The sequence below is a fragment of the Pteropus vampyrus genome, unplaced genomic scaffold (genome assembly GCF_000151845.1).
Source record: "Pteropus vampyrus isolate Shadow unplaced genomic scaffold, Pvam_2.0 Scaffold20, whole genome shotgun sequence".
Classification (NCBI taxonomy): domain Eukaryota; kingdom Metazoa; phylum Chordata; class Mammalia; order Chiroptera; family Pteropodidae; genus Pteropus; species Pteropus vampyrus.
In genome coordinates, this window is record NW_011888801.1 from 14,795,654 (window position 1) to 14,809,901 (window position 14,248).

The following is a 14,248-nucleotide window of genomic DNA, read 5'->3' on the forward strand; positions in this document are numbered from 1 at the left end:
CTGCGGCTATCCTCTCGGGTGAGCCCCACTTCCCGGGACAGACATGTTATCAGATATAGCCCTCCTTTCCACCAGAACACCCCTAGATCCCATTTTTCATCTCACCTCCAAGGCCTCAGACTGTTTTCCCAAATTCTGGAGCAAGGCCAAACCAACTCTTTGCTTGGTAACTTCCCACTCCGGATCTCCACACCCCACTCCTGATGCTGAAAGACTAATTAGAAGGTAGAGCCTCACACGGGATTCAATGGGTCACTGTCTCTCCCATCATTCAATGCAGGGGCTGTTGGTCCAGTTCCATGGAACCTGATGCATGGCTACTCAGAATGTGAGAGGCATGGAGGTTTCCAGGGCAGATCTCGGTTGTCTCCTGGGATTTCTAGGCCTCCTGAACAAGCCATCCAGAGACTGTGCATATGGAGACAGGCACACTGGAAAAATATTAAGCATCCAACAGGGATGAGAAGTACCCAGTGCAATTTTAAGCAAGGTGGTCTGGGAAGGCTTCATTGACAAGAGCAGATGGGAAGCAGATGAGGGAATGAGTGAGACTTTCAGGTGCGTTACTTTCCAGGCAGAGGAGAGAGCATGTGCAAAGGACCCGAGGTGGGTGGAGCAGGCATGCTGAAGACCTGTCCAGCAGCAGTGAGGATGGGGTCTAGACCAGAGTGCCTGGAAGCCATTAGGTAGGTCATGACACTGACTTCTAATCACCAAAGGTCAGTAATTAAACAAGATGATATGGTTCCCCGGTTAGCTTGTTGTTTTTTAAAGGTAATAAACCTGGGTACTATTGTGGGGAGAAAGAAGCACTTTCATAGTTAGTGGGAATGGAATCTGGCATCATGCCTTTAGAAAGCCATTTAGCATTATCCATTAAGAGGTGTGAAATGGTCCTATCATCTGGACCAGTCATCCCACATCTGGGGCTGTATCTTTAAGAAAAATCCCAAACATAAGGGTTCTTATGTGGTTCCCTTCAATTTGTCATAAAAAGCTAGTTGGCTCCCCAGGGCCTGGCACACAGCCCCTCAGTCTCAGGGCTCTGCACTCCAGTGCCTCACCTCCATGCTTGGCCCCCCTGGCCCAGGATCCCACCTAGAGCACTTGCCACAGGGTGACCTCTGTCTTCTCCCCTATTCCCCAATTCGGGTCTGGGACAGCCCAGCCAGTCTCCACCCCCTGCTCAGGAAAGATTTCTCTTCCTCTATCTTTCAAAAAATGCCCAGGACTGATCCTCAGCCAGTTGCCTCTCCCCATCCCTCCTACCAGGGTTTGAAGCTAGCCAACCTCTCACTCCCATCACGAGTAGAAGGTCTTATCTGGTGGCCCTCCACATGGGGTACAGCCTGGGATCTTCCTAAGTCCCCTGGGAGTGCTCAGTGGGTCCTGTCACTCACTAAGAATGGCTGAGAAGGGTTACTCAGGGCAAGGCTTGGCCCTGCTGTTCTCCCTCCTTCCAGCCACTGGGAGACAGACAGAGGCTTTATGAACCCATCAACCATAACACTCCACTTGGGATGCTAGAATATGCTCAATATCTGGGGTCAGGTGAAAAGAATGTTCCAGGTCATACAGTCTGCTACTAGATGGCATCCAAGAAGTTCAAGTGAGGAAATGGAACCTGTCCACCTGTCATTGCTCATTTACAAACCCAGGGATAGTCCACTCTTTGCCAGCCTGGCCAGGCATGGAGCCCCCACCAATGGTTAAACACCCCACTGGGGCCTTATGGCCTGGGGGAGACAGAGATATTCCTTATGTGGGATGTGTATAGGTGTCATCAAGTATTAGTTTGAAACTAGCTTTAGATGAAGTTTAATTAATAGCATCTTAATTATCTGGGAAAACAATGCAGTGGCTAGTCTTCTTGATACTCAAAACTGATCGTGTTTCAACTGAATCAGAATGCTCACTACTAACCTTCCCTCACAGTTGCCATTCCCAACTGCAGGGTCCCCACACACCTGTGTGTGGGGGGCACACCTGTATCCACATCTCTAGGTAGGAAGTCTCTGCATCCCTGCCTGTGGCACTATCCAGAGCTCCAGGACTATTCAGGGACTCCCCTGTCCCGTTCAGACAGCCCTGAGTTGGGCTTCTGTAGAACTGGACTCATGTGGCCAGAATTGCCAGGGGTGTCCCAAGCCACCTGCCCATGCTCCAAAGGGCTAGTTCTTCCCACCAAGATATAGGCTTTTCCTCCAGAACCTCCAATGACATCACCAGGAATTAGGGGGTCAGAATCCCATCTTGCTTGGCCCAACTTTCTCCCAGAGACCCGCTCTTAGGGCCTTATCTTGCCACATGTCCACAATGCAGGTCCCCAGGGTTCTTCAGATGTGTTTCTTATTGTACCTCAATAAGAAAGGGTTAGAACTCTGGTCACTTTCTTTCTTGAGAACACCTCCAAATGAGTCACTTTTTATTTTTTTCACATGTTCTAGGCACAGTGCCAGGTTCTGGGAACACAGTGATGACAAATCTGAGGAGATCATAGCTCATGTATGTGACGCAATGGCCATTGTCAGCACACAATCATGGCAGGATTGAGGGTGCCATTGTCCTGCAGTTTACAGTCCTGTGTACACATCTACCAGTCTTTCCCAATACCCCTGCTCTGCCTGGTCCCAGCCTCACCCCTGAGCACGTACCACAGATGAGGAGACTATCCCAATACCCCTCACTACAGCACAAGCTAACTGCCTCCCCACCCCCAGAGGGGCAAGAACAACTCTCTAGACAGAGTGCACCCACAGTTGTAGCTTGATCCTAGAGGGGGATGTGAATGCTCCAGCTCTTTCTTTCCTGCTGACCACTTCCCAAGGGTGTGTAGGGAGCTGGGAGCCACCTCTGAGCTCGGCTTAAGATGGCCAATTGTCCCACCAAGTCACCCAACCCCTCCAGCCCTGACTCATCATCAAAGCCACATTTGTGGGTGTGGTAGTGCTGGCTCTAGGGCCACCTTCCAGGTACAACCTCCAGGCTCTGTTTCTTGCTAGCCACATGACCTGGAATGAATTACTTCATCTCTCTGTGTCTGTTTCATCCGATACGAATGGGAAATAATAATATTATCAACTTGATGAGGTTGTTGTGAGGAATAAGTGAGCCAGTGCCAAGCTTTTCAATCCGCAGGTCATTTACTATATGTTGGTTATAAAATCAAGTTAGTGGGTTGTGACCAGCATTTAACATAAATATGTGGAAACAAGAGTATGCTTCACTTTGGGACAGGGGGTGGTACACACAGCTATATGCGTATGTGGCACAAACTGCTCCCAGATGTTTTTCTGTGAGGACTCATTGTGGGCTTGGGAAATGTTTGCAGAATTACACAGGCCAAGGTGAGGAAAAGACATGCACTCAAACCTGAGAGCAGAAGCATGTGCATGTGGGTCAGGATGCTCCCCAGGTGAGTAACCCATTCTGTTAGGAAATAAAACATGGACAACAGTAGGACCAAGCATGACAGGACCCAGGTGTCCTGGACAGACTGCCATGTGCATATGGCAGGGAATGCTAAGAGAGACAGCATGGGGAGGAGCTGGAGTCACATATCAAGGGTCTTAAAAGCCATGGTTAACTTGTGAACTTGACCCTAGAAAATGGAAATTTAAAGCAAGAGGATGATTGATTTAACAGATGTCTATTGAGTGCTTGCTATGGGGAAGATTTATATCTTAAAAAGTTGACTGTGAGAGCAGCTTAGGGGGTCGAGAGCTGGTGGCAACATCAGAGACAGGGTCTCCACCAAGAGGCTACTTCTATAGTCCTAGAAAGAGATATTAAGGATGGAGGTCAGAAAGTTTGGAGAAGGAAGAAACAGGTACAGCCTCTGTACCTGGAGCTAGATGGTCCCCAACACCTAGGGGAGGATGGCAGCCATGACCTTGCACACAGGTTTGGGGGAAAGAGCAGAGCATTGAAGGCACAGAGGAATTCTACAGACCCCCAAAGCACAGATGCCATATAGCCAAGAGGATAAACCAATGGACATGAATCAGACAACCTGATGACCTTGGTACATTACTCAACCCCCTGCACTTTCAATTTATAAAATGGTGCCCAGAAGAGTACTTAGCTCATAGGAGTGTTATGAGATTGAAAGCTAATAATGGTAAAAGCCTTCTACTGTGTCTGGCTTAGGGCCAGAGCTTGCACTAGGACTGCTTGCTGACATCTCTCTTACATCACAGACATGCCTGGAGAAGGCACCGGCAAGCAGCCTGGGAAGGAACCAAATTCCAGTCACTCAGACACAAGTCAGGGAAACTGGGCTGACTTTGTAGTGCCTCTGTGCCCTCCAGGCCCATGTTCATAACTTAGACCCATCCACAAGGACTTGGGGCCTCGGAGTGGTGGGCACAGTACATGGGCCCTGCATGGCTAGCCCTCTCAGCAGATAGGACCTCCCTGTATCTTCACCATCCACACTTGGGGCCCTTCTGAGAGAATCTGTTTTCAGAGGCTTCAAAACAGATAATCTTGAACCCATGGCCACATTACATAAGCACAGAGGATTTCCACGATTTTTAGTAAAGATTGTTAACGCATCCCCATTCAGAACAATTTGCTTCCAAACAAGCATCTCCCTTGGATTTGCACTAAGCCCTTCCATGTGCAGAGAGTATGATGGTGCTGGGGACTGATGCATTCGAGTATAATGCAGTCCTGTGTAGCATGCATCTGCAGGCGACATCCTTTTAGGGTGGTTGTCTGCCCTCCCTCCATGCTGCTTTCCAAGATTTCCATGCCCCAAACTTACACTTTTCAAGTGCTTCCTTTCCAGATCAAGACAAACCTCCAAAACCAAGAGATGCCCGGCAGCCTTCATCTATCATCTTGGTTTTCCCAACAGAGCCAACCCTGACTGTAAAATGCAGTTTCCCTTAAATATGTTTTTTGCCTGCCAAACTAGTCAATCAGGGGAGTTTTTCAGTGAAGCTGCAGTGTTGATGTGCCTTAGAGCAAATCTATTTCCTGGCTTCTCCCAGGATATATCTGGGGTATTTTTCAGGAACACTTCAGCTTTCTTCTAAGTGTCCCTCTGTCCATTGCAGGCTCAACAAAATTTTGGCACGATGAGGAAGTGCTATTCTTTTCAAAAGTGATAAACAGGCTTATACTTTCATTGCACAGTCTTCTACTGGGTATGTTGTACACCCTGCCCCTTACAACCCTCTCTACAAGGGTGCACACTCTGGTAGAGGAAAGAGGAACATGAGCACATCATTGCAATATTGTGTGAAAAGTACAGTAATAGATGCATGGTCTTAGCACAAAGGAGAGAGATTATTTTTATTTGGAGGTGGGTGGGATGAAGAGTCTTGATTTGATCACAAAAGATGAGTAGGAGTCATGTCAGCAGACAAGAAGGGGTAAAATTAACAACCACATAAACTTACTTCATGTAAGTTTCATCAATACCAAACCCTGTGAGGCACCGTCAACACACCCATTTTATAGATGTGGAAGCAAGGTTTGGAGAAGTTAAATAACTTGAATAAAAAACTTGAGAAGATAAAAAACTTGAGAAGCCGGTTCAACTCTGTATGCTTTTTCAAATGACAGAACCTAGATCCCAAGCATTAAGTAAATTTACTCTAGGTTAGGCAAGTAGAAGATGATGGAATCAGGAATCAAATCTGGGTATCAAATTGAGACCATGGAGGTAGATGGATTATAGAGGCCCATTTGAGCCAAGCTAAAGAATTTGATCTTTCCCTCATTGATGATGAAGAGGCTCTGAAGGGTTTAAATTGGTGTGGCAATTTCACATCCACTCTAATTTATCCTGCCCGATAAGTAAAAACCACAAATTCTAGTAGTGAAAAAGTAACAGGTTTTTAGCTGGGCATGTCCAGGGCAAAGCTATTTTATTTAGTATTGTTATTCTATTTAATGATGGTATTCTATTTAATGAGAATTCCTACAACTTGTGAAAAAAAAGATAATCTCATAGAAAAATGGTGAAAGAAAGTAACAGACAATTTACAAAAATAAAAAAATACAAATGGCCAGTAAACATATTAAAAGGTACTTGGCCAATTAAAACAATTACACAGTTAAAACAATAATGAATACCATTTTTTCTCTCATCAGATTAACAAAAGGGATTAAGATAGAAAAGAGAAAGTGTTGGCAAGGGTGTTGGGAATCATGTCCTCTCATACATTGCTTGCAGGAGTATATATTCATGCAGCCATTTTGGAGGACAAATTGGGAATTCCTTTTAAATTAAAAATATGCAGATTGCTGGGATCTACCAAGTTGTTGATATATGTCATGTCAGCAGACAAGAAGGGGTTGCACTTCCTGAAGAAGCACTTCCACACAAACACAAGGATACTTATTGCAACAACCTCACACCTAAAAATTAAAAATAACCTAAATGTCCATCATAGAGAAATAACTGCAAATACTGCAGTATATTCATAACAAAAAACACTATGCAGCAGCTAAGAAAATCAATCTATTTCTATATAAACTAAAGTGTATATATTGTTGAGTGCAAAAAGAGAGATTACAGAACGATACATATATAATAACATTTATGTTAAATATACTTATTTAAACACAAAGGCTGTTGTGTTTTATATGGGTTTGTAGATATGTATGGAAAATGGTTTAGAAAAGACTTGGAAAATACATATGAAAACAGTAAGAGTGGTAGTTTCTGAGAGGTAGCAGAGGGGACCAGGGTTTGGGGCCATGAATGAACATTCATAATATTCTAACTTCTATAAGTATCTCTATAAACAATTTCTATTACGTGTTACATGATTAATTTTCATGTTAATGAATGTAGGGATAAAATTTAAAGCCACTGACACATCAGCTCCTATGCAAAATGCTATGGCCACTGCTCTGCAGAATGTATAACAAGCAAAATGTTGTTACTAGACACACAAAGACAGATCTAGCCTTCAAAGAGCTCTCAGGCTGGTATAGGGGAACAGGTGCAACACCATGTGGGATAAATTTCTGAAGAGGGGTCGATAGGTCATGTGGAGGGGGAGGGGAAGTTATTCACAATACTTCAGGAATCAGAGAATGTGATCATATGGCAACTGAGAGACAAAGCTGGGCATGGGCTGAGAGAACTTCAGGTTTAAAGGTACAGAGGTGGGAGCTCCCGGGGCCTGTTAGGAAATGAGGAGGACAGGAAAGGTGGGGGCACACTATGGAAAGCCACAATTCTAGACGAAGAAGCTAGATGCCAGTCCCAGGAAGCAGGAAGTCCTGCCACATCTGTAGCATGTAGAAACTTGCTTGAAACTTCATAGAGGAAAGAAGTTTGGCATACGTGCAGGAGGTGGGTTGGCTGGGTCAGGAAACAAGGGATGAGTTGGGAGGTGATTGCCCTAATGTGGGGGAAAGTTAGGGTTAGGAGAAGATTAGGGAGCAGGGATGGTCTCAATGGAAGAGATAGATGAACCTGAGAGACTCACTGGGTTGGGATGGGAAGTGAGTGGAGGGAGTAGAAACTAAGATTTTGAGGACCTGTTGCCATCCAATGATTCACAGGAAGTGTTGAGAGTCAGAAGGAAAACTGGTAGGGTCAACCCCTTCTCTGGGAGCTGTAGAAACTCCAAGGCTTGCCCACAGTGCAGGAGCTGCAGTCCTTTTCTTTTCCCATTGGAATTCAGCTACACTGTGCACAGGCAGGTCTGGGCTCTGAGGACGAGCTGGCCAAGGGCAGGCAGGCAGGCAGGCACGTAGTCCTTCTGGCTTTGAGCCACCAGACTCCCAGGCTTCCGGGAAAGGCAGACGGGGCTGCTCTGTTTCTTTGAATCTGAGAATATGTGGCTGGGGAAGCCTAAATTAATTAAGCGATGCTGAGGACCTCCCAAAGAAGTGATGCTGAGGTCCTCCCAAAGAAGCTCACAGAGTGGGTAGTGAGCGAGGCCAGGGGAAACTACACTCCCTGTCCCAGTATTGGAATCTAAAGAGATTCATGAGCTTCATTGGAACTAAGCCTGCACTTAAGTGCTTCCAAGGAGACAAAGAAATAATAAATCAGGAGCAGGTGCCCCACCCACACACTGCCACCACCACTATCAACTTGTTTCTCCACAGAAACATGGTCATTTCAAGTCTCAGGGACCAGATTTCTCAATTAAATAACTATTGGCAAGGCCCTGGAATTAACTGGGCCCATGACCTTCTCAGAAAATAGTCCAGGATGGGCTGATACGTTCCTCCAAAGTACCACCCCACCACAATTTCCTCCCAAACTCTCCTCCACACACACACACCAGACCTCACCCAAGCACAGATGTAGGAAGACTACCCTGCCACCCCCTCCCCAAGCTCTTATACTCCAGGACTCCCTGAGTACACCACAACAAGCTCCACTTGGGCACTAGCCCAGTGTGAAAAAGACTTTATTCTAGCAGACTGAAATCACAATAGTATTCAACAGATAGAGTGAAAGGTTGTCAGCCAGCAATCACCAAGCTGTCTCTATTCGTGGAAAACCATAATAACTAGTTCCTTCAAAGTGTCAGGCATTGAGCCTTTCAAACTTTCAAATAAGTCATCTCATATTCTTCAGCCATTCTCGAGCAGGACAGCATGGTGGCTGAGAGCTGAATGCTGGAGCCAGATAGCCTGTGTTTGAATCCTGTCTCCACCACTTATGAACTGTCTAACCATGGATAAATTATTATACCTCGGCATCCTTGCCTATGAAAGATAATAGGAAAGTTGGTAATAGGGTTAAATGAGTTAATGTTTGGAAAATACTTAGAGCTGTGCCTGGCACATTATAAACACTTATATGTGTCTAACAAATAAATTCCTCCCTTTACTCATTCTGCTTACATTGAGTACCAGATAGGTACTCTGTAGCAACAGTTCCTATATCTAGCTAAGAAAGGAGAGGGAAAAATGCTTTCATTTTCTCCAACAGAATTGGATGGGAAATTCTCTTGTTCCTGTAAGTTATGCTTAGGAAAAGGAGTCTCCAGAAAGTTCTGTTGAAGAAGAAGCCACAAGTGCAAGAAGACTGAGGAGCGGGGCCCTTGTGGGAGGCAGGTTGGCAAGTGGTTAAGTCAAGGCCAGAACCCTGGACAGCTCCCCGAAGGCCCATACAAGAATGGGGTTGTTCCTGCATCTTGCCAAGGTACAGGCCCAAGCCTTTTGCTGAGGCATAGGGTCTTTATCTCCCTACAACTCCTACACTCTAGTTCTTGGGGCTGCTGAGGGACAGGTTGGAGGGGTTGCCTTCTGAGCTTGAAATTGGAGAGTGAAGAAGTTTAGTGTCCTGGAGCCTCCTTAGGGCACCAGACCAGGACCTTCCACCTCACATGGATCATTTGCCCCTCTCCCCTACACTGCCAGGATGTGACCGGCTTGCAGATAGAGTAGCAGAAGCACAATGAGGCACAGAGAATAGGGAGGCAGTGGGAGGACCACAAGAAAGGTCCCACAGCCTGGGTTTAAATCCAGGCTCTACTGCTGGGATCTTGGGCAAGTGACCCTGGTTTTCTATGCCTTGCTTCCTCATAAGTAAGACAGGGGAAATAACACCTACACTGCACCAAAACTCAGTGAGAATCAAATAAAACAGCACACATAACACCCCTGGCACAGAGTGTTTAATAAATGAGTGTTTCTTGCCATTGGGGAACAGAGGACTGGAGAGTTAGAAATGAACCCAGAGACAACTTGGCTTCATGCTCAAGAATAACCATGAACTATGCAGGCCAGAGTGCTTGGAGAAGGGGTCTGTACCTTGAAGGCCCTGGGAAAGTTTCTCTTCTTTAAGATTCCACTAAGTTCTAAGTTCTTCTAACACTAGACAGGAAACTTCTGTTTTAAATCTCTCCTTTTATTCTGACAAGAAAAACAATATACACATAAATAATAATTGTTCTGTAGGCTAAAAGACTGCCTCTTTAAAAGACCCATAATGGGAGAGTCAGAAAAGGCCAGAGGTTTCAAACTCAAATGACTGGAGAGCCAGACAAATGACATAAATGTGCAAAGCCAGCTGGAAGGAGCTTGCAATGAGCTGGAGAATATGTGTGTGTAGTGACTAAAGACCTTCAAATAAAATTTAAAATAATTTTCTCACCCCAACAGAGCCCTTCTACAGCATCCATTTCTGCCCAAGAGCTTCAGTGAAAGAGCTCTCTCTTAACTCCTTACTTAACAGAGTCTAAGACTAGAGCCCAGAGAGAGGTTGTGGCTTGCCCAAAGTCATCCAGAGCCAGGCTTGCCCCCATACTGGGGCTCTTTCCCTCCTTCAAACAGAGGGCAGTTTGGCCACTGCAGAGCAAGTGCTGGCAGCTCCTTAAATGGAAGAATTTCTTTTTCCCTGAGGTGCCTGGGTTGAGTGGAGAGATTAGATAACAGGTAGCAGGCTGCTGCCTCTCACCCTGATGCCCTGGTCTCCATTACCTTGTCCCACAGCCATCTCAGGGACAGAAGCCAACTTTCCAATGCCCTCAAGCCTTCCACCAGCCTGTACAGAGCCTGGAATCACAATGCCCATCCAACAAGAGGGACTAGCCAGGAAGCCAGGCTGCCCCTATACCTTTTATCTGCTCTGCACAAGACCCACAACTGTGAAATGAAGATAAAACAGCACATTTTACAGATGATAATAATAACAATAGCAAACACATCGCTCTTACTATGTGCCAAGCACCCTAAGCAGTAGGTACTATTATTTACCCCGTTTTACAAAGAAACTGAGAAACAGAATGGCGAAGTAATTCCCAGGCACCCCAACTAGTAAGTGACAAAGCTGAGAGCCATCTGTCTCTAAAGCTTAAATTCTTCGCACTGCATTACAACATGGTGCTTCCTTGGGGTGGGAAGCATGGTAGGGGAAGAAGCTGTACCTAATGCTAGTTTGCCTTTGAGGCCAGGAGGATGAAAGAATCCTCTCTGAGGATGAAAGAATCCTCTCTGACTGGAAGAGAGAGACGGAACTGTAATCTCAATAACACAAGATCCCAACCTCAGCTGCCTAAGAGCCTCTCTCCTGCCAACCCACGGACCAGAATGCTGACTCGATGTGCCATCCAGGGTCAACGCTCTTTGGGGGATGCACAGGGCCCAGCGCACAGCCAGGGCGGCTCATGCAGTCTGCTGAGAGGGGCGTCTCAGACAATGTGGCCTTTCCGGGAAGTGAACCTCTCTTACGTCTCTAATGAGAGCAAAGCCGCTGGGTCCTGCCTGGAGGATTGGGCACAGCACCTACAGGGGCTTTCTTAGAGTCCCAAGACAAGACACAGGCCACATCACTCCTGGAACCCACCTGGGACTTGGAGGCAGCTCTGGGGATTAGGGGATGGGATGGGGGATAGGGAGGGGGCAGGCCTCGCAAGAAAGGAGTAAGGGCTTCCTCTGGAGCGTTTCAGGGCTGGAGAGGAGTTGGGAGTGGGAGGGGGAGTGAGGAGGAGAAAAGAGAAAAGAGGCGGAGCTGGGGTCCTGGACAGTTAAAGAGAAAAGGGGGAGTACTGGCTGGGAGAGAGTGGCGAGGTAGTGTAGGAGGGTGGGAGAGGCAGGGTTGATATTCCAGGCCCTGGGTGGGAGCAAGGCGACTTTCCCCGCTCGTTCCCGAGATGCTCTTAGGAATTCTCTGCTGTGACATTCTCCCCTTGGGCTGGAAAGTCGGAGCCCGGCCCAGCAGTCTCTGCGCCTCCCCCTCCCTTCCCAGGGGTGGAAGGGGCCAGGAGGCGGGGCCAGAGGAAGGGTTGGGGGATCTGTACCCTGCGCCCCTCCAGTTACCGCCCCACAATCCAGTTGCTAGAACAGATGGGCACAGTCGCGGCTCACCTCGGGGGCATCTTGCCTGATGTGTGCCAAGATCCAGGCTGAGACGGAGATCTTCAGCCACCGGCGCCCCCCTCTCTCCCGCTGGGCGGGGGAAAAGCAGCCGCTGCGAGCCCCCTCATGGGGGGAGAAGAGCGGGCTCTGACCCCACAGGTCCTAACGGGGGGTTGGGTGGGCAGAAAGCCTGCTCCTCGAACGGAGCACCCATCATCCTCAGGAGCTTGGCTGGGACTCTTTCTGCACCAAGACCCCTTTCTGGGGCTTTCAGCCCTGACGCTTCTGGTAAGGGGACCCCCGCCCGGCTGCGCTCCGCCCCTGGCCCCCGCCCCGCCGACGTCGTATTAGCATGAGCGACGCAAGTGGCCGGGGCACCACTCGGGGGCCGAGACTCGCCGCGTCACAGCCCCGAGTGAAAAGCAAAAAAAGAGGAGGAGGAGGAGGAGGCAAGAGCCAGTGCGAGGGGAGGGGAAAGCGGCAGCTGGGCGAGCAGCCGGCGGGCGGGCGGCAGCAGCATGCCCCTCGGCCGGTGCGGGCGGCCTCTCAGCGCAGCGGGGGCGGCTCCGGGCACTCCTGAGGCGCAGCGCGCTCAGATTCAGGCCCAGACCCCTCCACACTCCCGCCTTCCCTGACCACCCCTGAACCCAGCGGCAGAGGGTCCTCGGCTCCGCAACGAACAGCGGCAGCGCCTCCGGGACAGGGTCTTGTCTTTCCCAAGACGCAGGCCATGATCCCTGCAGCCACCTGAAGCACAGGGGGCGCTGCGCGGACCGCGCCCCCGAACTTCTGTGCCCTCGTTGCTGCACTGCAGGGCGCCCTAGCCCACCCCCAGCGGAGGTATCTTTGGAAAAGCGGCCGGGTGGGGGTAATGGAACCAGCAGGCCAGGCCCGGGAGGCAGCCACCAAGCTGTCGGAGGCGGTGGGCGCGGCGCTCCAGGAGCCCCGGCGGCAGCGGCGCCTGCTGTTGGTCATCGTGTGCGTGGCGCTCTTCCTGGACAACATGCTGTACATGGTCATCGTGCCCATCGTGCCCGACTACATAGCCCACATGCGCGGCGGCAGCGAGAGCCCCACCCCGACCCCCGAAGTGTGGGTATCCACCATGCTGTCGCCCACTCCGGCCAATGTCAGTGCCAACGTGGTCAACAGCTCAGAGTCCCCGACGGCCGCGTGGCCTGCCGGATCTGCTTTGAGGCCCCGCTACCCTACAGAAAGCGAGGACGTGAAGATTGGAGTGCTGTTTGCCTCCAAGGCCATCCTGCAGCTGCTGGTGAACCCCCTGAGCGGGCCCTTCATCGACCGCATGAGCTACGACGTGCCGCTGTTCATCGGCCTGGGCGTCATGTTCGCCTCCACCGTGCTGTTTGCCTTCGCGGAAGACTACGCCACGCTCTTTGCTGCGCGCAGCCTCCAAGGCCTGGGCTCAGCCTTCGCGGATACGTCCGGCATTGCCATGATCGCCGACAAATATCCTGAGGAACCTGAGCGCAGTCGAGCGTTGGGTGTGGCGCTAGCCTTCATCAGCTTCGGAAGCCTAGTGGCACCACCCTTCGGGGGCATCCTCTACGAGTTCGCAGGCAAGCGCGTGCCTTTTCTGGTGCTCGCCGCTGTGTCGCTGTTCGACGCGCTGTTGCTGTTGGCGGTAGCCAAACCCTTTTCTGCCGCGGCTCGGGCGCGGGCCAACCTGCCGGTGGGCACGCCCATCTACCGCCTCATGCTGGACCCCTACATCGCTGTGGTAGCCGGCGCGCTCACCACTTGCAACATCCCCCTCGCCTTCCTCGAACCCACCATTGCCACGTGGATGAAGCACACGATGGCGGCATCTGAGTGGGAGATGGGCATGGCCTGGCTGCCGGCCTTCGTGCCACATGTGCTGGGCGTCTACCTCACTGTGCGCCTGGCGGCGCGCTACCCACACCTGCAGTGGCTCTATGGCGCTCTTGGGCTGGCAGTGATTGGCGCCAGCTCGTGCGTGGTGCCCGCCTGCCGCTCCTTCACACCACTCGTGGTCTCGCTGTGCGGCCTCTGCTTCGGCATTGCGCTGGTCGACACAGCCCTGCTGCCCACGCTCGCCTTTCTCGTGGACGTACGCCACGTCTCCGTCTACGGCAGCGTCTACGCCATTGCCGATATCTCCTATTCTGTGGCCTATGCGCTCGGGCCCATAGTGGCGGGCCACATCGTGCACTCGCTCGGCTTTGCGCAGCTTAGCCTTGGCATGGGTCTGGCAAACCTACTCTACGCGCCTGTCTTGCTGCTGCTGCGCAACGTGGGCCTCCTGACGCGTTCCCGCTCCGAGCGCGAAGTGCTGCTGGATGAGCCACCGCAGGGTCTGTACGATGCCATGCGCCTGCGTGAACGGCCTGTGTCCGACCCAGACGGAACTCCTCGCAGCACCTCCGGTCCATTTGACGATTGCGAGGATGACTATAACGACTACTACACCCGCAGCTAA

The 14,248-nt window shown here is 50.1% G+C and overlaps 1 protein-coding gene across 1 annotated transcript; it reads left to right on the forward strand.

Moving 5' to 3' along the window:
* Positions 1–588: 588 nt before the first annotated feature.
* SLC18A3 (solute carrier family 18 member A3) lies at positions 589–14,248 on the forward strand. The gene is made up of 3 exons (XM_011355410.2): positions 589–686; positions 2,448–2,505; positions 12,602–14,248. Exons 1-3 carry the CDS (start codon positions 589–591, stop codon positions 14,246–14,248), a joined length of 1,803 nt encoding a protein of 600 aa, XP_011353712.2.

Bases quoted from the DNA above. Each gene is read 5' to 3' on its own strand.
- SLC18A3 (XM_011355410.2), top strand. From the start codon at position 589: ATGTGCAAAGGACCCGAGGTGGGTGGAGCAGGCATGCTGAAGACCTGT. The intron at 687-2,447 runs GTAGGTCATGAC...CACATGTTCTAG, and splicing joins GAGTGCCTGGAAGCCATTAG to GCACAGTGCCAGGTTCTGGG. The intron at 2,506-12,601 runs GTATGTGACGCA...GCTGCACTGCAG, and splicing joins CTGAGGAGATCATAGCTCAT to GGCGCCCTAGCCCACCCCCA.